Source organism: Sus scrofa, chromosome 1 (assembly GCF_054392235.1).
Source record: "Sus scrofa isolate SSC_HxYL_T2T_F1_AM1 chromosome 1, Sscrofa_HxYL_maternal_Yorkshire_Landrace_v2.0, whole genome shotgun sequence".
Taxonomy (NCBI): domain Eukaryota; kingdom Metazoa; phylum Chordata; class Mammalia; order Artiodactyla; family Suidae; genus Sus; species Sus scrofa.
The window spans coordinates 200,775,340-200,800,462 of record NC_139383.1 but is presented as its reverse complement, the minus strand read 5'-3'; the positions used below and the strand labels follow the sequence as shown (position 1 = coordinate 200,800,462).

Below are 25,123 nucleotides of genomic sequence, written 5' to 3'. Positions count from 1 at the left end.
ACCTATCTGAACCTACACCTTGCAGAGCTGAACCTATACCTTGCCTGAGTGAGGCAACATGTATAAAGCACCTGGCACTTATATAAGAAATGTTAGTTCAATAAATGTATTGCCATCAATCCTTCCTCCACTTCCCTTTCAATCTAAGCTTTCTTCCAATTTAACACAGCTGCTAGTATCTCCCAGTAATTTTTATGTAACTATTTTTCAGCTATCCTGGAATTGGTAGGCCATTTGAGGTTTATTCCAGATAGCTCTATTTAACCACAAGGAACAAAAGGGGTCCATGTTTTGGACTCTTCCTCAATTTTTAAGACCCCTATAATGTAATGGTATTTGTCCCAGGTGACAATTTTTAAATTACAAAAACATGCAGCTATTTTGCTGTTTTTGCTGAATCCCAACAGAGACCCTGCTATAATATCTTCTTGCTCTAGAAGTCTTACTGAGCTCAAGTCTGTACAAAACAAACCCAACAACCAAAACAGATTATTTCAAGAATTTTTGTTTTATTAATGATGATCAAAAAAGTTTAACAATCTGTTTTGGAGTTCCCATCATGACTCTCTGGTTAACGAACCTGACTAGTAGCCATGAGGACGCGGGTTCAATCCCTGGCCTTGCTCAGTGAGTTAAGGATCTGGTATTGCCATGAGCTATGGTGTAGGTCACAGATGTGGCTCAGACCCCATTTTGCTGTGGCTGTGGTATAGGCCAGCAGCTACAGCTCTGATTCAACACCTAGCCTGGGAACCTCCACATGCCTCAGGTGTGGCCCTAAAAAGACAATAAATAAATAAATAAATAAATAAATAAATAAATAAAAACCCACACCCAAAAAACAAACAAACAGAAAACTGTTTTAACTTTCTTTGTAGTATATCCATGCAAAGTAATGTTCTTCCTGATGGTACACACAGAGCTCTACCACCCTAATGTGACACTATAAAAATGCAAGAGCAGATTTAGATCAATCAATTGCCTTTATTACTGTGGAAATGCCATAGAGTTAGCAAGGAAAGGACTATATAGAGCAATGATAATTTTCTCATATGCTGAAAGCTCCAAGATAATATATTGTATACTGAAAGTTACTATATTTAAATCAAATTTCATTAACAATAGTAAGAAGTACAGCGCTGAAAAACAGAACACCTGAAATTATGAAATAATGACAGTAATAAAGACAATAATGCTAACCCCCCACCAGCAGTAGCTCTCCTTTGTGGAAGACTGCTGTGTGCCAGATATTGTAAGAAGCATTTTACATATAACTTATTTCCTTCTTAATACAACTCTACACAATTATCCCTGGGATACAGATTAGGAGATAAAGAGGGGGCAAGGTGAAGTATCCTGTTTCAAGGTCAATGATTAGAGCAGGGTGGTTGTTTGAAACATATTTGCTGGATTTCAAAACCCATACTCTTTCCATCGGGTTTAGGAAAGGTAGCTACTAAGCAAGTAAATGATGTCCAAAAACCTGTCAGACTTGGAAAAACTCTAGAAGGTAAGCAAAGCACCCAGTACAAGTTATCATGGATGTCTAAAACCTGAAACATCTGCACAAGGCTACCATGAAACGAGTCAAAACAGCTAAATACCATGAAAGTAGTAACAGCCATCTTGGAGTGTTGTTATAAAAGTATTCCTCAACTGAAAAGTGTATTCAAGAATTTGACAAATTGAATGTAACTTGTCATAATGTTTGCAAATTGTGTGTTTGCAAATTAAACAAGAAAGCTTAAAACTTTTTTTCTTGTTCTAGACTTTAAGTTTTATTTTTTCTTGAGGCTCTCATTAGAAGAGGAAAAAAACAGAAAACACCACGCATGTAATTTTTCAAAAATAAATAAAAAACATCCTTTTATTTTATGAATTTCAAAGAATTCTTTAGAATTTTAAGGAGAATGATCACGGTAAATCACAGCATGTACACTGCAGACCTGTGCAAATTAAGTCTGACATCTAAGTGTACAACTATATAGTTCAGGCAAAACCCCATTTCTTTCTTGACTTGTTCTTTTGCAATTAAGATGACTGATTCCCTCAACCTCCCAAACTGATGAACTAGAGCCTAATATATTGAATTCTCAATTAAAAAAATTAAAATCATTATTGTATTTCTTTTTTTTTCTCATAGAAAGACATCAATGTCCCTACACCTGAGATTTTACTTAGGTATTTAAGAAAATTTTCCCATGAAGTTATCCATCTTGAACTTGATCTACCTTTTCAAGAGAAAGAAAATCAATTCTTTAAGGCCTATAGAGCCACCACAGTAGTACACTGACTTCTGGCAGCCTGAACAAATTGACTTATTAAACAAAGTCCATATTCAGGTGTGAAATCAGCTACAGAGCAATTTATTTTGTCATCCAAAATGAAATAATATACTTACCATAAAAAGTAAGGTACCCAAAGAGTGCAGATATAAAATAAATGAGAAAACTTAAAGCAATTGCTGTATTGGTTACATTCTGCATTCTTTTCTTTGAAGGGCTAAAAGACAAAAATGCAAAAGTAGTATCAGTGATCTGAATTACGCCAAAATAAATACCTCGCAAGTTATTCAAAAGGATGCCTTAATCACTCAAGACCTAGTTTATTCATAACTACACACTACAATTCCCGATTTGAAATCACTGCATAAAGGATTATGCTTCCAAGAAACAGTCTCAACTTGGTAAAAACTAATTTTTTTTTGTCTTTTTGCCATTTCTTGGGCTCCTCCCGCAGCATATGGAGGTTCACAGGTTAGGGGTCTAATCGGAGCTGCAGCCACCGGCCTACACCAGAGCCACAGCAATGTGGGATCCGAGCATTGTCTGCAACCTACACCACAGCTCACAGCAACGCAGCAGGATCCTTAACCCACTGAGCAAGGCCAGGGATTGAACCCGCAGCCTCAGGGTTCCTTGTCGGATTTGTTAACCACTGAGCCATGATGGGAACTCTGGAAAAAACTAATTCTTGGTTGTTTTAGTTTGTTTTAAACTAACACCTAGAATCCAGTGATGGGGGAAGGATTCAAAGAAGAGAATGTCATTTAATCTGAAAGTCCTAGAAGTAAAGAGACATTTTTAATACATTTAAGATATCCCAGGATTCAACAGTACCTTTGAAGTTCACAATATATGGGCAATATTGAGGTGTGGCAGAGAAATGAAAAAGCCATGGTTGGTATGGCATAAGCACTCTGAAAAAAATTTTTTACAAGGTGAAATTATTAAATGCTACTCCGTTGAAACCACTACTTCATCTGACAATAAACTCAGTTCTCAAAAAAAAAAAATCAATTTAAGTTTATTTCATCTTTCATGAATTACCTGTTTGTAAAATAAGTTTTTTTTTTTTTAATTTTAAATTTTTTTTTTTTTTTTTTGTCTTTTGTACTTTTTAGGGCCACGCCCGCAGCATATGGAGGTGCCCAGGCTAGGGGTCTAATTGGAGCTACAGCTGTTGGCCTACACCACAGCCATAGCAATGCCAGATCTGAGCCGCATCTGTGATCTCCACCACAGCTCATGGCAACGCCGGATCCTTAACCCGCTGAGCAAGGCCAGGGATCGAACCCGTAACCTTATGGTTCCTAGTTGGATTTGTTTCCATTGTGCCACGATGGGAACTCCTGTTTGTTTGTTTTTTTTTAATCAAAGCATACACTTATGGTCACCAGCAAACATGTTACTTGAGAGTTGCATTGCTTGTACTAGCCAAGGTATTTGTCGGCTGCTTACACACCGTGTTGTTTATGCTAAAATCACTGCTGCTTCTACATTATTTAGGCAAGATAAAAATAATTTAGAAAAGATAAATAACATTTAGGTAAGAATAATAACATTTTAGAAATGACCTTATTATAATTCTCAGTCTTTCCTAATGAATATATCAGGAAACTTAAATATATCTTATTACCCTGAGCATCAATAACATTTAATGCTTTTGAACTTGCTTTCATCAACTCAATCTAAGCACCAACTTAATCTAAGAGGATGCTGAATATATTAATCACATCTTAGCATCTTTGACTAGGATCTCTTTCGATGGGAATGAACATGATCTATTTTAGACCAACAAATTCTTAGAGATCCATTGGAATATGTGACCATAAGGTTTTGGGGTTTTTTTTTTGTTTGTTTTTTTTTAGGACAGTTAAGGAGTTCCCATTGTGGCTCAGCAGTAACAAACCCAACTAGTATCCATGAGGACACAGATTCCATCCTTGGCCTTGCTCAGTGGGTTAAGGATCTGGCGTTGCCATGAGCTGTGGTGCAGGTCAAAGATGAAGCTCAGATCTGGCATTGCTATGGCTGTGGTGTAGGCCAGCAGCTGCAGCTCTGATTTGATCCCTAGCTGAGGAGCTTCCATATGTGGCCCTAAAAAAAACAAAACAAAACAAAATAGTATCATTAAGAACCAGAGGAAGTTACATAGCAAACAAAAGTTATCTTCTAAATGAAAATACTGTCTTTACAAAATGGATGGTAATGATATATTTTGTCTTTTCTACTCTAAAAAACTGCCCCTTAACTAACTAAGGGATCTTCAGCAAAAGAAGTTCCAGAAGACCTATCTCCAGACATAAAGCGTCCTAGAATGTCTGAAGAGAGCTGGGAGGAAGGAAAGCTGCAGTGTTTCCTGAGGCTGGATTAAGGGAAGAAGAGTTTAATTCACAAATTCTCTTTCATATATTGCTCAATTTCCTGGCTTGTCAATTATCCTACCTAGATCTTTGAGGCCCATGGAGGCCTTGACCATGTGAAAGATGTGGTAACCTCCCTTCTGGGGCCAGAGGGACATTTCTCATTTGAAAACTGGGGGTAAAAAGGAGAATTCTGCACTTTACACCCTAATATCCTATGGTGTACAGGTGGAGGGGATTCTAGTATCTGGGACCTGCATTTCAGCAGAATCAAAGAGTGTACATGAAGACACCTACAGCAACAGGGAAGCCAGGGGACTCTTCTAGAATGGTATGGCAGAATCATCCAGAGCATACTCCCTGTCTCCTCTGCCGATGCACAGGGGCTTTTTCAGGCATTTCCAGTATCCCAGGGCTCTCAGAGAAGCAAGGGGACTTGGCCTCTCAGCCTCCGCCACAGGCGCCATAAATTTCAACTCTGGAATGTCGGCCAGAAGACATATTGGCAGTGCTCAACTGCTGGTCCAATGATGAGGCTGTTTAGCCACAGACCAAGGTTCTACTCACAGGGGAGGAGTTTCCGATATAATTGGCTATTTAGCTTTACAAGTCCAGAGGGCAAGAGGAAGTCTGTATCCACAGAGGACCGTATTGGCCAGACCAGACATTCGGTAAATCTGTTCTTTTAGGCAGTGGCCCATTTAAAACAGGCTCCATTTAAAAGCATGCCAAAAAAAAAAAAAAAAAAGGGGGTAGCTGTTTCATAATGGGCCACCCTGTGTTAAATAATATTATTCTTCTGGTAGGCAACCCTATACTTAGCACTTTCATGAAAATTAATTAGTTACAGGTACAAAGACCTAAGAGACCCTGTTACACAAATCTCTTAAAACTTGAAATGTGAAAAATCAACCAAAAGTATCTGTTAATAACTTACATACCTCTTTGGAGAAATGAAAGAGCTTTGGTTTACAATCATCTGTAACATTTGAAATCTGTTTAAGAGGATTGAGGCGAAAGAGAGAAACCAACAGTCATTACAAGTCAGAATACATCAAAAAAACGAATTTATTATTACTAGACTTCCAAATAAAAATATTTCAAAATAAAGTTCTAAAATGCAATATAGCCATTCCTTTTTTATTAATTAGGAAAAAAATCATTATTAATCAGATTTTTTTCCTTTTTATCTTAAAAAAAAAAGAAACAAACAAATCTATTACCTGGAAATATCGCTCTATGTAATTTAATGTCAGAGGACAGGGGATGGACCATTTTTTAATTATTATCTGTAAGAAGAAGCAGAATCAGCATACAGATTGTTTCTTACAAAATTCATGACAAGAAATTGATTTCAGCTAGGTCAGCATTATTTCAATTAATCTAACACTGAACCAAATAATACGCTAACTAACAGAAGATTCTTCATTCCTATGATTTTTTTCCCCAGTTAGAATGGAGTGACCATCTGACATGGTCACCTACAGTGGGGAGGGTAGGTGTGCTGCATATCTGTTTAGTGGAGATCTCCCCCATTAAAGAATGAGAGTACTCTCGTGTCAACTCTCAAAACTTCAATAGTATCAAGGCATTTAAAAAAGGGCAACTCAAAATGGGAACATAATGTTTTAAGTGACAATAGTATAAGAATATATAGCTATTTATAGACCTGGCATGTGTAGCAGATAGAGAAATATTAATAGCAGTTTTGGAAATGGCCACAGGCAGATGCAAAGGGGGAGGCTCAGAGATATCTGCTGTATGAACACTATTCCTCTTTGCTTTTTGTCAGATGCATATTACTTTTGGTGAGTGTGGATGAAGCCAGCAAAGAAGAGCACATGGCTAGGGAACTACAGCTGGTAAAAATGAATTTTTTAGGAGGTCCCTGGTGGCCTACCAGTTGAGAATTCGGCATTGTCACTGCTGTGACTCAGGTTTGATCCTTAGACTGGGGAACTTCTGCATGCCATGGGAATGGTTAAAAAAAAAGAGAGAGAGAGAGAGAGAGAATTTTTTTTAAAAAATTAAAAGAAATTCAGAGGAATGCTATTTTCCAGAAACAATCAATGGAAATGTCAGGATTTTAGTCTTAATTGTGACCATCCTATTCCTAGACCTACAGTTGGGTTGTGTCAACATTACCATTGTTGTAGCTGCTTCAGGGCACGTAATTACTCTATAAATACTTGCTGCAGGTTGAAACCCAGCAGACAAAAGGGAAAGGGAGAATAAAGGAGGCAGAAGTCTGTCCTTGCAGAAGACCAATAAGTAAAAACTATTTCTATTTGGTATTTCTATAGTTTTGGGTTTTTACTAATTCAATCAAAATTTTACATAGTGATAAAACAGACCCATGGAAAACATATACTTTTAGTATTAAGTTAGTGAGTGAACTAAAAATTCCTCTTAATCAAAACCCTCACCAAGAAAAAAAAAAAAAAAGAAAGAACTATAAGGATAAACTAGGCAAGTTGCTTTGACAATTCTAGGGAAGTTTTCAATATGGAATAAAACTAAATGGTCAACTTACCAAGTGGAAAGAAAAAAATCAAAAGCAGTAATATCACTTTTTTTTTTTTTTTTTCTTATGTTTTCCCAGAAAGGATGAGAATGGGGTGAGATAGAAGCAAGGTTGATACTGGTCTCTCTTTTCAGCTCCAAATTCAGCACCTCACATTTCCCCCTGACTAAAGAATGGTGGTGGCAGCAGCAAAAACCATTTACTGATTGAGCACTAGGTATTGATTGTGTATAAGGTCAGTATGTGAGCTGCCTCATTTATCAGCTGCTATTGCTAGCCTTGCAAATCAAAGTATTTCAAAACAATGCTTCAGATGCAATATGATTACTTTTCAATAATTAGAAGATATCATTCATAGTCTGATTTTATAGTAACATAAATTCAGTTATTACAGCTAATATTTCTGCAGAGACCCAACCCAACCCCAAGCCTGTGAGTGGGGTTGGGTGAACAGAAGTGTTTTCTGATAAAGCAGCACGACAGGATAGGAATGGGAGATATCCTATCACAAAGAGTGACAGGGAGTCCTTGCTCAGGCTCAAGGCAGAACCTGGTAAGAAGATAACTCCAGGGGTCAAAAAGAAAGACAAAGGGAAAAAGAAGATTAAGCATTAAAAACACTCGTTCACGTGAACAAAAGGTCCTTCCTTCTCTCTGCTTCAAGTTCTTCTCATCTTTCAAGGCTCAGCTCTAGTTTTACCTCCTTCCACATTCTTCTTCTTTTTTGTCTTTTCTAGAGCAGCTCCCACAGCATATGGAGGTTCCCAGGCTAGGGGTCTAATTGGAGCTGTAGCCGACGGCCTACGCCACAGCCACAGCAACACGGATCCGAGCCTCATCTGCGACCTACACCACAGCTCACAACAACGCAGGATCCTTAACCCACTGAGCAAGGCCAGGGACTGAACCCTCAACCTCATGGTTCCTAGTCGGATTCATTAACCACTGAGGCACGACAGGAACTCTTCCACATTCTTCTTTATTCTAGAAGAATATCCCTAATGCTCCTCTCAACTCTTGTAATTCCTATTCTGAAGCAAATAAATCAATACTTAATTGTGTATTGACTATATTGTTTGCTATTTTTTTCCTAATAAATTTATCTCATCTTCCTGACCTGACTGATGGACCCTTAAAGAGTAATGTCCTGGTTAAACTCCCACAACTCTATAATGCCTACCATAGTGCTCAGTACAAGGAAATCCAAATCAGAAGGAAATCCAAAATCCATTCAAATAATTCTTTATTTTCCTTACTGACTTATTAAAGTATTACTTCCAATATTAGTATTAGAATACTAAATCTGGGAGTTCTTTTGCAGCACAGTGGGTTAAGGATCTGGCATTGACAATGCTGCGGCTTGGGTTCCTATTGTGGTGTGGGTTTGATTCCTGGACTGGGAACTTCCACATGCTGGGGGCATGGCCAAAAAACCTCCACCTGAACAAAAAGAATACTAGTCTGTACCCAGGACAGAACTTTTAGAAAGAATGACAATTCATCTGTGTTAAAAAAAAAAAAAATGGGGAGTTCCCATTGTGGCTCAGTGGTAATGAACCCGACTACTATCCATGAAGATGTGGGTTTGATCCCTTGCCTTGCTCAGTGGGTTAAGGATCTAGTGTTGCCCTGAGCTGCAGTGTAGGTCAAAGATGCAGCTCAGATCACATGTTGCTGTAGTTGTGGTGTAGGCCGGCAGCTATAGCTCCAATTTGACCCCTAGCCTAAGAGCTTCCATATGCCTCAGGTGCAGCCCTAAAAAGATAAAGGAAAAAAAAGGGGGTGGGGTGCCAGAAAAGCTACCATCATTCTGAGCCACTGCTAAAACAAAATTCATTTTTAAAATTTTAGCTATTTCAGGAGGGCCAAAAATTTATGTTAAAATTTTTAAGCAGGACTTGACATCGTGGGTCAGTGGTTAACGAACCTGACTAGCATCCAAGAGGATGTGGGTTGGATGCCTGGCCTCACTCAGTGGGTTAAGAATCAGGCCTTGCCGTGAGCTGTGGTGTAGGTCGCAGACGCGGCTCGGATCCCGTGTTGCTGTGTGTGGCTCTGGTGTAGGCTAGCAACTACAGCACTGATTGGACCCCTATCCTGGGAACTTCCATATGCCATGGGTGCAGCCCTAAAAAGACAAAAATATATATATATATTTTTAAGCAAAATAAGGATTTCAAACAAAAGATAAGAGTCTAGGTTTTAATTTGCATAATTTGAGAAAATAATAGTTTTCTGGACTTACTTTTTTAAATGTAATATAAATATACAGATTTACAGAGTTCCCGTCATGGCTCAGTGGCTAGGAACCATGAGGTTGCGGGTTCGATCCCTGGCCTTGCTAAGTGAGTTAAGGATCCGGCATTCCCCTGAGCTATGAGCTATGGTCGAAGATGTGGCTCAGATCTGGCATTGCTGTGGCTCTGGTGTAGGCCGGTGTCTACAGCTCCAATTAAACCCCTAGCCTGGGAACCTCCATATGCCGCAGGAGTGGCCCAAGAAATGGCAAAAAGACCAAAAAAAAAAAAAAAAATACAGATTTACTTTATTGATAAAGATAATCAATGAAAAAATTGAAATCCTTCAAAAAAATTTGGGTTAATTTATACATTTCCTTTCTCTAACCACCATGTATTTTAAAACTTAATACTTAGAAAGTCTAAAATAAGTATAGGGATACCTCATTTTATTGTGCTTTACTTATGCTCAATCTACTCTGCCTGTGCTCTGTAAATGGAATAACAAAGCCTATATGTCAGCACCTCCATTTATAATATGGTTTAGTGACCATTTTAAGCCCACTATTGAGACCTACTGCTCAGAAAGATTCCTTTCAAAATATTACTGCTCATTGACAAAGCAAGAGCTGAGATGGAGGTGGACAAGATGTCATTTTCATACCTCCTAACAGAACATCCATTCTGTAGCCCATGATCAAGGGGTAATACTGACTTTCAAATCTTATTTTTTAAGAAACACATTCCATAAGACTATAGCTGCAAGAGATGGTGATTCTACTGATGGATCTGAGCAAAGTAAATGGAAAACCTTCTGGAAAGGATTGATTATTCCATCTTTTTTAGTTTATGCTGGATCCTTAACCCACTGAGCAGGGCCAGGGATTGAACTGCATCTTCATGGATACTAGTTGGGTTCATTACCATTGAGTCACAAGGGGAACTCCCAGACTCATCATTCTAGATGTTGTTAAATGCATATGGGCTTCATGGAAAGAGGTCAAAATACCAACATTAACAGAAGTTTGGAAGAAGTTGATTTCAACCCTCATGGATGATTTTGAAGGATTTAAGACTTCAGTGGAAGAAGTCACTGCAGTTGTGGTAGAAAGAGGAAGAGAACTAGAATTAGAAGTGGAGCCTGAAGCTGTGCTGAATTGTTGCAATCTCATGATAAAACTTGAAAGTATGCAGAGGTGTTTTTTAAAGATGAACAAAGAAAGTGGTTTCTTGAAATGGAATCTATTCCTGGTGAAGATGCTGTAAAGATTATTGAAATGAAAACAAAGGATTTAGAATATTATATAAACTTAATTGATAAACAAGTGGCAGAGCTTGAAAGGACTAACTCCAATTCTGAAAGACCTTTCTATTGTGGGTAAAATGCTATCAAACCACTGCATGCTACAAAGAACCCATTCAGGAAAGGAAGAGTCAATCGATGCATCAAGCATCATTGTTATTTTACTTTAAGAAGCTGCCACAGCCACTCCAACCTTCAGTAACCACTACACAGAGCAGTCAGCAGCCATCAACATCGAAGCAAGATGTTCTACCAGGAAAAAAGATTACAATCCACTGAAGGCTCAGATGGTAATTAACATTTTGTAGCAATAAAGTATTTTTTCCTTTGAGTTATAGTTTATTGCAAGATACTGACTATATTTCCCTCTGCTATATAATAGGTCTTTGGTGTTTATCTATTTTATGTATAGTAGTATGTATCTGTTTATCCCAAATTTCTAATATATCCCCACCCCTTTCTCCCTTTGGTAATCACAAGTTCATCTTCTATGCCTGTGAGTCTGTTTTGCTTTATAAATAAGTTCATTTGTATTATTCTTTTAATTCCACATACAAGTGATATCAAATGATATTCATCTTTCTCTTAGTATCATAATTTCTAGGTTCATCCATTTTGCTACAAATGGCATTCTTTTATTTCTTTTAAAGCTAAGTAAGCAATAAAGTATTTTTAAATTAACGTATATACATCATTTTTTAGACATGTTATTGCACACTTAATAGATTATAGTGCAAACATAACATAACCAAAAATTCCTGTGACTCGTTTTATTGTGATACTAGCTTTATTGCAATAGTCTGGAACTAAACCAGCAACATTTCTGAGGTATGCCCATACGCTAGTTAAAAAGAGAATTAAGGAGTTCCCATTGTGGCTCAGTGGGTTAAGGATCTGACGATACCTCTGGGAAGATGCAGGTTCGATCCCTGGCCTCACTCAGTGGGTTAAGGATTCAGTGTTGCCACAAGCTGTGATGTAGGTTGCCATGGCTATGGCATAGGCATCAGCTGCAGCTCTGATTTGACCTCTAACCTGGGAAATTCCATACGCCATAAATGTGCAGAAAGAATTTTAAAAAGTTAAAAAAAAAAAGTAAAGAAAAGAAAAAAGCATGCAGTGTCTTCACTGTCTATTATACTTTTTTTTTTTTTTTCACCAAACCCACAGGATGTGTAAGTTCTTAGGACAGGGATCGAACTTGTGCCACAGCAGTGACCAAGCCACAGCAGTGACAATGCCGGCTCTTTAACCTACTGGGCTACCTGCCCTATTGTAGACAAAACTTAAATTGTGTTCATAGGTAAAAATCTGAGCTGATGGTTTGTAAAGCACGATAGTAAACGCAGAATAAGGGTATTCTTTCCATATGATGGCTACAGTAGGAATCTACATCAAATTAAAGAGTATCTGCAGTGACAGAAATGAAAACTGTGAAAACCACAACAGACGTGTCGTATCAATACATTTTACCTGTTTCAAACTATTGGCTATAAAACCAAATTACACCTAACTATGCAATGCTTGGGCTGTCAATTATCTGTTAGGAAAATATTCAATGTTATCTACACTGACTCTCTTTAATATCCATATGTTCGTTTGCAAATACAGGCCACTCTTAACCCTGTAGATGCTTCCAATAATCAAATTATGATGAAAATATTTGTTATTTCCCTCTAAATGTGGCATTTAAAAAGTGTGTTTATGGATGTGACGTGAAATTATTTTGGTAATCATTTTGCAATACACATCAGTCAAGTCATTATGCTGCACACCTTAAACTTATTCAATGCTGTATGTCAATTATATCTCAATAAAATAGAAATAAAAAAGAATGTATGTTCAATTCACTTGTAAGATACAAGTCAAACAAACTGTGGGGGGATTTTAATGTTGATAAATTCAACAAATGTTAAATGTAAACACTGTTAAGTATTTTTAGTTTTAAGAGCATTCATTAAAGTATAAATATTTCTGTCTACTTGAAACCAGGGTAACTTTCGCTTCATTTAAATAATCTAAAGTTCTTTTGTCCTTGTATCCCAGAAGATAGTTTAGCCTAAGTTAAATGTATCCTAGATTGTTTTGACAGCTCAGAAGTCTGGCTTTATTAATATGTTTAAACTAATGATGTGTTGTCTTGATCTTTTGGATGGCATTTTTCTTTCATGCATTTCTCAATAATAAAGGATGGTTTTATCAAGCTTATGATGTTGAGTTTAATCAAGCCATTTAGATATGTTATCTTGGCAAGTTTAAAATTTAATTTAATTTGAAGTTCACAAATTTAATCCTACTTAAGTTTTGACAGGTACTGACTGTGCAAAAAGAAAAAGGACTTTTTTGGGAAAATTTCACACAAAGATGCAATCTTTGGAGTATTAAAAACTGTTTTAGAAGCATTAAAAGGAAATAAGGGAGTTCCCGTCGTGGCGCAGTGGTTAACGAATCCGACTAGGAACGTTGAGGTTGCGGGTTCAATCCCTGCCCTTGCTCAGTGGGTTAAGGATCCAGCGTTGCTGTGAGCTGTGGTGTAGGTTGCAGATGCGTCTCGGATCCCACTTTGCTGTGGCTGTGGCATAGGCCGGTGGCTACAGCTCCAATTAGACCCCTAGCCTGGGAACCTCCATATGCCACGGGAGCGGCCCTAGAAAAGGCAAAAAGACAAAAAAAAAAAAAAAAAAAAGGAAATAAGAAATCCAAATTCTCATTTACCTTCATATCAAATTATTTCATAAACATTAAAGTTTACATCTGAGATTTTTCCTAAATAAAAACGAGCTAATTTTAAAAAATATTCCACACGTGAAAAAAAATTTCTTTGCAGCATACTTTTTATGAAAGCTTAATCACACTGAATAAACCAGAACAGATAGAATTCAGGCATCCTAATTCTTACTAGATGTCCTCAATGGTTAAGCCTTTGTTAACAGGACAAAGTTGCAAAATTAAGATGACTATGATCAAATTGATTTTACAGATTAAGGCCAGTCTGCTTACCATGCTTAAGTACCCCCTCCAAGCACACACACACATACACACACAATAGTGTACATAAATAAATGGATACACACACTTACATAAAAAATTATTATACTCCAAATAAGGTTTTAACAGCATTGGTGCCTTCTTCTCTCTAGTTAGCCACAGGAGAAAGTGAATTTGAAATGCTATTCTGGCTAAACCTCTTCAAAACAGATACAATGAAGGAAATAGTTTTGCTATATAAAAGTGCTTTTAATAACACATTGAAATAAAGTGGGATACCTTCCCAAAACAAAACGGAGTTAAAAGAAAAAAAAAAAAGACATTAACACAAGTTCAATTTTAGTGAGGAGATAAGCAATACACGATATTTTAAACTTACCACAATAGCAAAGAACACCATAAAGAAAAATGATAAACTACTTGTGTAGCCCAGAAAGCCTGTAAAATAACAGTAAAATAAAAAGCAATTTAAAAGGAAAGTGATCCTAATGTGCAGCTAAAGCTATACATCTTGGGCATGTTTTTTATTACAGTGCTTGGTATCTGGGGTTTAGGGCTGAGAATAACAACATTCCAACTGTCTGTCACAGATCATTTATGCAGCTCTGTACAGCAGAATTGGAACTGCTTACCACTAATGGTACACTGTAAGGAAAGGCTGCTCTTTAATGTTCCACTGTAAAGATTTTATTTTAGTGGGGCAGACAAAATACTACTGCAAACCACGTAATAGGTTAACTAGGCAAGGCTGAAGGCTGAACAACCTAAAATAAGTCCCAGTTCTAAATTATTCACAACAACCTTCTGCTAAAAAATGTGTGGTAACGTGAAATTTAAAAGCCCCTTGGTATTGTTTCCCTTCTTTCTTTTTCCTTTCTTCTAAACAAATAATATTCTCTTCTATGAAGACTTACCTATTTTAGGAAGAAGTGCAAGAGGGAACACAATGCCCACACAAATGATTATTAGTAGTGTTTCACCATCAAGATACCAAGACCTATTAGGAAAAAAAGTTCTATTTCAGGCACAGGACTCCAGTGTTTGTGTTTACACACACACACACACACACACACACACACATACACACACTATAACCACTATAGCCACTCATTAGGAAAAGCCTTTTCCTTTTGTTAAAATACATTCTTGTAGGATCCTATTATTCTTATTAATGAATTTACATTTAAGAAATGTATCAAAACAAGATGCCATTTTTTCAACTACCAAATTAGCAAATATTTAAAAATAAGATCATAGACAATATGCATGAAGAATGATGAGATATAGACAAAACCAGTGAAAGCATAAACTATGTAAATTACTTTTCTGAAAAGCAATTTGGCAATGTATATTGAGAGCCTTCTAATACTTACTATTTATAAAAGACTATTAAAAATAAGGAAACAATCAGCAATAAGAACAATATTTTTGTAAAAAGATGTCTATCGAAAACATCTGAAATAATGAAAACTAGAAAAAAATATCTAGGACCATGACAATTTTAAAATAAATTATGGGACTATAGGGCAGTTATAAAAAAGAACATTTTAGAAGTATAATAATTTAATAACCAACTAGACTTCGGTAAAATTAAATTTAAAAAATAAAAAGTATTATAATGTAATGAATATATCATAAATATTTTTACTATGATAGCAATTTTGAGGGAAAATACAGATGCATTAAAAATGGAAAGGAACTGCAATATATAGACAGCTATTATTTCTGGGTGGTAGAATGATGGGTAATTTTTATTCTTTATAGTTTTCTATATTTTTCAAATTTTCAGGAAAAAGCATGAACTACCAGGAGAAAACGTATTTTATTTTTCACATAAAGGCATTAGAACACTGAATGAACAAAGGTAGGTTAAAAGAGTGATGGTGTAGGAGTTCCCGCTGTGGTACAACGGGATCGGTGGCAGCGGTGCAATCCCTGGCCCCATACAGTGGGTTAATGATGTGGTGTTGCCACAGCTGCAGTGTAGGTTACAACTGTGACTTGGATCTGATTCCTGGCCCAGGAACTCCATATGCTGTCGGGTGGCCAAAAGAAAAAAGGGAAAAAAAAAAAAAAAAAGTGACGGTGTATTTGATTATTAAAACAAAAGAAACAAAAAAACCTAGACGCATATTTTAAAAGAAAGATATACTTAACGTATCAAAAATGGGTAGTCTATGTAGCAGCACTATGAAAATTTTTTGCTTTTTAGGTCCATACCTGCAGCATATGAAAGTTCCCTGGTTAGGGATCGACTCAGAGCTACAGCTTCCAGCCTAAGCCACAGCCACAGCCACAGCATCATGAGATCAGACTGGGTCTGTGACCTACACCATAGCTCACGGTAACGTGAGTGAGGCCAGGAATGGAACCTACATTCTCATGGATAATAGGCTCATTACAGCTGAGGCACAATAGGAACTTACTAGAAATTTTTATTTTCTCTTTGTTTACATATACACGGTTTTAATTTTTCAATATAAAAATACTTGTGTTGAAGTTTTTAAAAATTAGAGTTAATTCTGCAAGACTTCAATAGTAAAGACTTCACTTTAGAACATAATAACAAACAGGAGTTCCCGTCGTGGCGCAGTGGTTAACAAATCCGACTAGGAACCATGAGGTTGCAGGTTCGGTCCCTGTGCTTGCTCAGTGGGTTAACGATCTGGCGTTGCCGTGAGCTGTGGTGTAGGTTGCAGACGCGGCTCGGATCTCGCGTTGCTGTGGCTCTGGCGTAGGCCGGTGGCTACAGCTCCGATTCGACCCCTAGCCTGGGAACCTCCATATGCCGTGGGAGCGGCCCAAGAAATAGCAAAAAGACAAAAAAAAAAAAAAAAAAAAAAAAAAAGAACATAATAACAAACAATTCATAAAAGGATTGTAAAAAGAAATACAGCTAGTAAATACATATGAAGAAAAACACAAACTCTGGTGCTAATTAAAGAAATAATAAGGCTGTTGAAATTAAAAGAGTGAAATTATTTTAAAAAATAATATTCAAGGACGTTGCATAATTGGTCCTTCACACATTGCTAGATCTTATCAATTAGCATTATCTTTTGGAAAAATATTGATAATATGTAGAAAGAGCAATTAAAATGTGGTAACTTATCCTAAGAAAATAATCTAAAATATAAAGAATTCTGGGAGCTCCCATTGTGGCTCAGCAGTTATGAACCCGACTAGTATCCATGAGGATGCAGATTGGATCCCTGGCCTTGCTCAGTGGGTTAAGGATCCAGCGTTGCCATGAGCTGTGGTATAGGTCACAGACATGGCTCAAAGCCCACATTGCTGTGCCTGTGGTGTAGGCCAGCAGCTTCAGCTCTGATTCGACCCCTAGCCTCGGAACCTCCATATGCCACAGGTGCGGCCCTAAAAAGGCAAAAAATAAACTAATTACTTAATTAATTAAAATATAAAGAATTTTATGTGCATGAAGTTGTAAATATAACATTATTATAATATTAAAAAGCTAAGGGAAAATCATACATATCCAACAATAGAAAATGTTTATGTCAAAAACTGCATACTCAATGGAATGTTAAGCAGTTTTTTAAAAAAGACAATTTAGTAAAATGGAAAATCCTAAATAAACAGAAATACAAAATAAAGATTATCTATGTTTTATTTATTTTTAATTATTTTCTTCTTTTTACAGCCATACTTGCAGCATATGGAAGTTCCTGGGCCAGGGGTCAAATGGGAGCTGAAGCTGCCAGCCACAGCCACAGCCACAGCAACACTGGGTTCGAGTCACATCTGAGATCTATGCTGCAGCTTGTGGCAATGCCAGATCTTTAACCTACCAAGTGAGGCCAGGGACAAAGTCACATCCTCACAACACTATGTCGGATTCTAAACCTGCTGAACCACAATGGGAAATCCTACTTATGTTTTAAAAACACTTTTTGGAAGAAATTCAAAGGAAATAAAATGATAACAATGATTAGGTAAGAGATAGTATTATATATACTTTTTATTTACTTTTGCTTCTTATTTTCTTATTGTAGCTGTCATAGTTGTACACTGAAACGTATGCATACATACATATGCACAATGTGTAGCAAAGTAAAATTCATGCTAATTTGAGAGCTGGGAGCATCAAAGACAATAGGTATTACTTTTTCAAACCATTTGGTAGATGCTGTCAGAATTTCCTCTTGGCTATAATGTTATCTTTTTCTATACCAGGTAGCCAAAGTCTCCCACTACTATGTTAAATTAAGAAAATGGACAAACTCCTAGAAACATACAATATACCAAACTAAATCATGAAGAACTAAAAAATGTGAACAAACCAGTGAGTAAGAACACTGAATCAGTAATCAAAAATCCCCAAAGAAAAGCCCAGAATCAAATGGTTTCACTGGTGAATTCTACCAAACATGTAAAGAAAAACCAATGCCAATGCTCTCAAACTCTTCCCAAAAAACTGGAGAGAAGAGAACACTCCCAAACTCATTTTACAAGGCCAGCATACCCTACTAGAAAAGCCACATTAGGACACTACAGATCAATATCCCTGATGAGATACTGCAAAAATTCTCAAGAGAGTATTAGCAAACTGAATTCAATAGCACATTTAAAGGATCATACATGGAGTTCCTGCTGTGGCTCAGCAGTTTAAGAACCTGACCAGTATCTATGAGACTGCGGGTTCAATCCCCGGCTTCACTCAGTAAGTTAAGAATCTGGCATTGCTGCAAGCTTCAGTGTATGTCACAGATGTGGCTCAGATCTGGCATAGATGTGGCTTCGGTGTAAGCCAGCAGCTGCAGCTGCAATTCTGACCTTAGCCTGGGTATTTCCATATGCCATATGTGTGGCCCTAAAAAGAAAAAAAAAAAAGGATCATACACTATGATTAAGTGAGATTTATCCATGGGATTCAAAGATGTACAACGCATGCAAATCAATCAATATGATACAGCACATTAACAGAATGAAAGATAAAAATCACATGATCATCTCAATAGATACAAAAAAAGAATATGACAAAATACAATATCCTCTCATGATAAAAACCCTCAACAAATTTAGTACAGAAGGAACAAATCTCAACATAATAAAGACCATATATGACAAGCCCACAGCTAACATCATACTCAACAGTGAAAGACTGAAAGCTTTTTCTCTAAGATGTGGCACAAGACTAGGGTGCCTACTCACACCACTCTTATTCAACGAAACACTGGAAGTCCTAACTAAAGCGATCAAGCAAGATAAAGCAATAAATGGCATCCAAATTGGGAAAAAAAGATGTAAATCTATCTTTATTTGCAGATAAGATCTTATACGTAGAAACTCCCAAAGACCTCAACCAGAAAACTGTTAGAGCTAATCAACAAATTCAGTAAAGGTGAAGGATATAAAATCAACATACAGAAATCAGTTGAGTTTTTATATGCTAACAAAGAAACATCAGAAGAAGAAATAAATTAAAAAATCCCATTCAAAATAGCATGAAAACTATAAAATACTTAATATTTAACCAAGGAATGAAAGATCAGTACACTGAAAACTCTAAGACTTAAATGAGCGAAAATGAAAACAAAAACAAATGAAAAGATATCCTGTTTGTGTTTGTGGATCAGAAGAATTAACACTGTTAAAATGTCCAGGAGTTCTTGGGTCTGGGATTGAATCTGAGCCACAGCTGTAGCAACACTGGATCCTTAACCCACTGTGCCAGGACAGGGATCCAATCAGTGCCTCTGCAGCAACCTGAGCCACTGCGGAAAGATCCTTAACCCACTGTGCCACAGGGGAACTCCTAAGAGACTGGATCTTAAATGTTCTCACCACAAAAAAGAAATGACAATTATGTGAGGAAATGGAAGTGTCAGCTAACTCTACTGTGGTAATCATACTGCAATATCCAACTGTATTAAATCAGCATGTTGGACACCTTAAACTTACACAATGATATATGTCAATTATATCTCAATTTAAAAAAGAAAAAAAGGAAAGAAATAATTTCCTCTACAAGGGCTTCAACTGGGGCTTCTAACACAAACTTGATGATTCATTGTGTCTCCTGCACAGTCTGGTGTATGAAGTTCTTTTCAATGTGTCTTTATAAGGTACTGTTGGGTGCTGAGACTTCCTATTTAACAGAAAAAAGGGAAGGAGCAGTAGCAGAAACACCACGATCACAGAGCTCCCTTCTCCACCCTAACTCATGTCTTTAGGAAGTGATTGTGCCAGAAACTAAAACCATGCACAAGGATTTCCAGCAAGTGGGCCAGAAGCTGTCCCAGTAACCCAAGAGGTTTTAAGAGAGGACACAGATTACAAACACAACATGATACTCCTTGGCATATTCCTCTTCTAGTCACTCTTGAATAAGTATGAAAATGGGAACTTCAAAATATCCCTCATTGAGGAACACCTGGCAATTAATTTCTGAAGCTGGCAAAAAGCCCGGGACTCTATGCCTGAAATTGCCTTCCTTCTGGGACCCAAATCAGACTCAGACAGTTGCAGTGCCAGGACGAAAAAAGGCCCAAAGGAGCACCAAAGCAAATTCCAACTGTTAGTTCTGCTATCCCTGCTGTCATGACGGAAGATTTGGGCAAAGTGAGCGTGTTAATCCTCAGGACCAAAAACCCCCTTTTCTCTTGCATAAGAATCTTAGGAACACTTTGAAATCCTAAACGTTGTAACATGTACTATTATATATTACACTCTATAACTTATACTCTTTCAGGTCACGATCACTCGTGTGCACAGGAGTCACAAATGCCCAAAGCACTGAACTGTGGGCCTGAAGGTAACTTCACCTCCTCTGAGCAGTAACTTAGAACGAGTTATGAAATGTTAGAGCCAGAAGGGATCTCAGAGATGATCGGGTTCAAAAAGTTCATTTTATATGTCAGTAAAGTCAGCAAAAGCATGATGATGATCTTACAAATAGAAGCAATGGAAATACTCCCTATTCTTGAATCTCTCTCTGAGTTTATGGGTTGTTTTTTTTTTTTTTTTTTCAGATACTGTCCCACTTTTCTCAAGATTATGGTTTCTTTACACTCTCCTCTTCACAGGATAAAACTTTCAATTCCTAATATAAAAAGAACTTCATTGTAAAAATGTAATTTCTCTATCCTTGGTTTGGCTACTGGTTATTATTAAACATTCCTCTCCTTTATGAAGTTATGTTGACATAACCAACCATAAATACAATGCCTTTCTTTACCATTCATCAACAAAGGCAACAGAGTAGCGCGTGGTAAAGTGAGTTTAAATATCATGTGCATGTCACAGTCAACTGAATTGTGTTTGGCAATGAATATTTTCCAAGGAACAGAAATGATTAAACTTACAAAATAAAACCACAGCTTGAGAAATACAAGCCAGTAAAAAGAAATCTCAAAAAGCACATAAATCAAGATTTAGAAGAATACACTAATCTTAAAATTTTTCTTAAGTGGGGAAAAAAAAAAGAGTTATCTAAGAGAACTCCTGTTGTCCTTCTGTGATCTAAATATACATTCTCTTCAGGCCAAAAGAATTTGAGTAGAAAGTTTTGTACTTCCTAGAAAACTTGTTTGATCTGTGGATTTAATCCTATATGATAAAAATGTTCCAAGTATGAAATATAGAGTATAGATCCTTAGCTGTATTGCAAATGCTTTGGCATGCAGATGTTTTTTTCCATATTTTAATGAAAACCAGATTTATTTATAAGTCGCTTTAATTTCATTCTTGAATGGAATGGAACAAGAGTATCATATGTTCTGAATTAGGATCTTACTCACATCCCATATCAATTATGTACCTCAAATGCAAGACAACTTAATTGTGTCAATCATATTTCCCCGACAAGATCATTAAATGTTAACAGAGAGCTTCCAACTTTTAACAGCCATAGAGTTTTAAAATATGTTATCCTATGAAAAATATAGATGTCTCATAAAAGTTTGATATAAGTATTATAGATTCTGACTTCTAATAATAATTTTTGAAGTTAATATATTATGATCATAAAGTTTCTTTTTGACAATATCCTTAAAAAGGCTTATTTTCTCATAAAGGTAGATCAAATCTCACGGGTAACAGAGAAAATAAGTACACCTGAAAATTCTTAACTGCAATTTATTGTCATTCAAACCCTAAAAGTATGTCAATATCATATTGATCTCACAGAAGAAATATTGCTCTATAACTCTATATAGAAATAAACCGTCCCAGATAGTGGAGCCAATTACCATAACATTTGTTTCTTAATTATTTTACAGCATTAAGCTTCAAAGAGTAATGATTTATCTGCATCCTAACCAATTAATATAATTACTTATTAACACTTTCAAAAATTTAAAATCCCAAATAAATGAATATATATTACATTTAAAACAAGATGAAGCTAGTAAAAAGATGTGCAATTTGAAAACATCATAACAGAGGAGTTTCTGCTGTGGTGCAGTGGGTTAAGAATCTGACTCCAGAGGCTTGGGTCACTCAGGAGGCATGGGTCCAATCCCCAGCCCAGTGCAGGGGTTAAAGGATCCAGCATTGCTGCAGTTGCAGCTTGAATTCGATCCCTGGCCCAGTAACTTCTATATGCTGCAAGTGCAGCCATTTAAAAAAAAAAAAAAAAAAAAAATCGGAACAGAAATGAGGCAGACTGGCCACAGTATTTTGAGGTACACAGTTTAAAAACTCATTTCTAACATGTAAAAATGACATTTTTATCACTTTTCTACTAATTGCATATGAGGGAGTTAAATATTTATTCATTTACTTATTTAAACAAACCAGAAAAAAAAAAAAACTTAACAAAGTAAGTAAAAAGTAAATGACAACTGATTTAAAATGAAGCTATGGTAAAAGTATTACTTCCAGAGAAAGAAGACCTAAGTTTTAACAGCAGTTCTATCGCTCATTATCTTAATTATTTTTAAAACTTTTTCATGTATTTTTATCCCTCATTCTTCCACAGAGACATATGACAACTAAAAAAATGTAAATAGAAGTCACCAAATTCAGGGCCAAGAAAAAGGAGAACACATGTAATAACTATTCAGATTAACATAGTTTATGTCATACATTCATATTTGACTCTGACCTTCCAGGCAGGCAGAGCCAAGAGGGAAAAAACCACCTTTAATATAGTATTACTGGAATTTTTTTTTTTAATTGAGGAATAACGGGCATACAATGTTATGGAATTTCTCAATTACCTATACTGACATTATGCTATCATCTTCCAAAAAAGCATGTGTATGTAGAATATCTTACTTGGTCATCCCAGTAACTTTGTTAAGGCAATACACCATTATGTTGGATGAAGAAACCTCAAGTTCAAAATTAAGTTATATGGCCAAAAAAAGTTAATTTTCTGAGATTACTGAATATAAAATGGATAGAACACAGTTCTCCTTACTCTTAATCTACCATTCTTTGTCTTATCTCTTACTGCCCTGAGCTCTCAGACTTAATTTATAAAAGAAATTTATCACACAGAATTTTTTGAGTAATAGAAGCTCTCCTCAATATTTTTACAGCAAATGCAGAAATGAATTTCACATGGGTGTGTCACACAGCAATTGTTTATCACAATAAGAGCATAAAACATAAAAGTAACTAGATAAAGTTATGAATAAAATAAGTTAGCTATAAGTATCAAATGTGATAATGAATGTGGAAACCCTGTAAACTGTAAAATACTATACAAAGCACAGTATCTTCCAATGTTGAAAAATTATTAAAGACCTATACTTACCTTTTTTCAATCACATTTTCTTGATGGTTCCTATTCTAAACTATACTATATGTTCCTTATAAATTTGTATTTGCAGTTGCCTAAGTAGAATTATTTCATGGAAATCAAGTCGTAAAAGCTAAAAACTCAATTCTACAATTGAGTTCAAATATTAGAGCAGAGCAATCAAATTTAAATCTGAAAGTCTGACAGGTTTTTGTTTTATAGTTTAGAAAGTATCTGAAGTACACTGGAAACAATTAAAAGGATTTATTCTGCCTTTTTATTTTTCTCAAAATTTCATGTTTTATTTAGTAAAAATATAATTAATTTTCTCCATAAAAAGAGATGAATTAATAGTCTTTACAGCCCAGTATTTTTAAAATCAGAAAGGAAAATGGTGATCTAACATGGCTTAGTATTGTTTATAATACTGTTAAAAACCAGAAAACACAATGTTGTTTTTCAAATAATGCTTTACAGTAGGAATTTTACACACCTATGCTGTATCTTTAGCACTATGGTTTGCTGAGAAGTGACAGCAGTATTATCCACTCCCCTTTGTGTAAGACCTTTACTGTCAGTATATTCAGCCTTTCTCCTTCTCCCGCTTAGTCTTCGATATCCAGAAGTTTCTCCTTTACTCCTCTCCCAGAGCTAGCTCATACTTGTCCGCCCGTTCCTGCCCCCATGGAATGCAAGGATCATGCTGGCATGTCAGAGGGTTCAAAGCATGGTGTGCTGTACATAATGGATCATCACTAGTCATCCATAGAGTGTTTTCTTCTCTATTACTACTCGGTCCCTGCCTAATTTGTAAGTGCCTTGAGGGCAGAGACTACATTTGTTTTACTTCCCACCAGGGCTTAATGTATTTATTAAACTAATAAGTGAATGGATATAACGTGAGATTTTTTTTCCTTACCCACTATGGTCTCCAGACAAAAATTCTGAAATAGCTGCAGGAAGCTCTGTTTTAATAATTAAAAGATAAGATGACATGGCTGCAAACAGAATAAAAAGAGTTCCTATTAGAATTCTATAATTTTTAACCATTTAAAGAATAATCTATCCAGAAACACAAATGTCCATTATGGCTATGTCAACATGTGAGAGATTAACTCATACTGCGCTGTTCTCAAAGACAGATACAGACCAGAAATTGAGATAAATCGCTTGGTAGAAAAGAATAATTGGTAAGCTCATTAGGTATCTTTTATTTACATTTCAAGTCACTATTTAGGTAAGAGAAAGGGTCTTGATTATAGGCCACTGATAAATGAAATTTCATTTGAAGTTTTGCAAAACTCTTAATGTTATCCTCCTGTCCAAAGTATTAGAGGTTAGTTTGGCAACAGCTGATATAGAAATAGGAGTGTAATAGGTATAGCTAATAAGTGTGATTATTTGTTCTTTCTTACCAGAGTGAAACCTCTCCCCAGAAGTCCCACTTCCTCTCTCTCCCCTTCCTCTGCCCACCCCAACACACATATTTTAGACACATATTATTATAAAACAATGACAAAATGCATGAGTTATATTTTAAATTGTCTTCTAAAACAGATGAGAAAAGATTCAACTGAAATTGACAAAACTTACAACTTTTACTCCATTTTATTAAGAGGGCTCATCTGTATTACACAATCAAAACCTGAAGTTAGTTTTAGTTCTCACATTCTACCTGACAGGAGCTAAAAAATAACAAGCTTTTTTTTTTTTTTTT

General features: G+C 36.2%; 1 protein-coding gene across 12 annotated transcripts in view; it reads right to left on the bottom strand.

The window, feature by feature from the left end:
• Positions 1–25,123, bottom strand: part of SLC38A6 (solute carrier family 38 member 6) — a 64,623-nt gene that overhangs the window by 5,533 nt on the left and 33,967 nt on the right. For 7 of the 12 annotated variants that reach the window (NM_001267849.1, XM_084992333.1, XM_084992412.1 and 4 more), the window contains 7 exon segments: positions 2,402–2,502; positions 3,120–3,199; positions 5,587–5,640; positions 5,869–5,934; positions 14,077–14,135; positions 14,612–14,694; positions 24,326–24,404. In NM_001267849.1, coding sequence (NP_001254778.1) covers positions 2,402–2,502; positions 3,120–3,199; positions 5,587–5,640; positions 5,869–5,934; positions 14,077–14,135; positions 14,612–14,694; positions 24,326–24,404 — 522 coding nt within the window. 12 annotated transcript variants of the gene reach the window in all.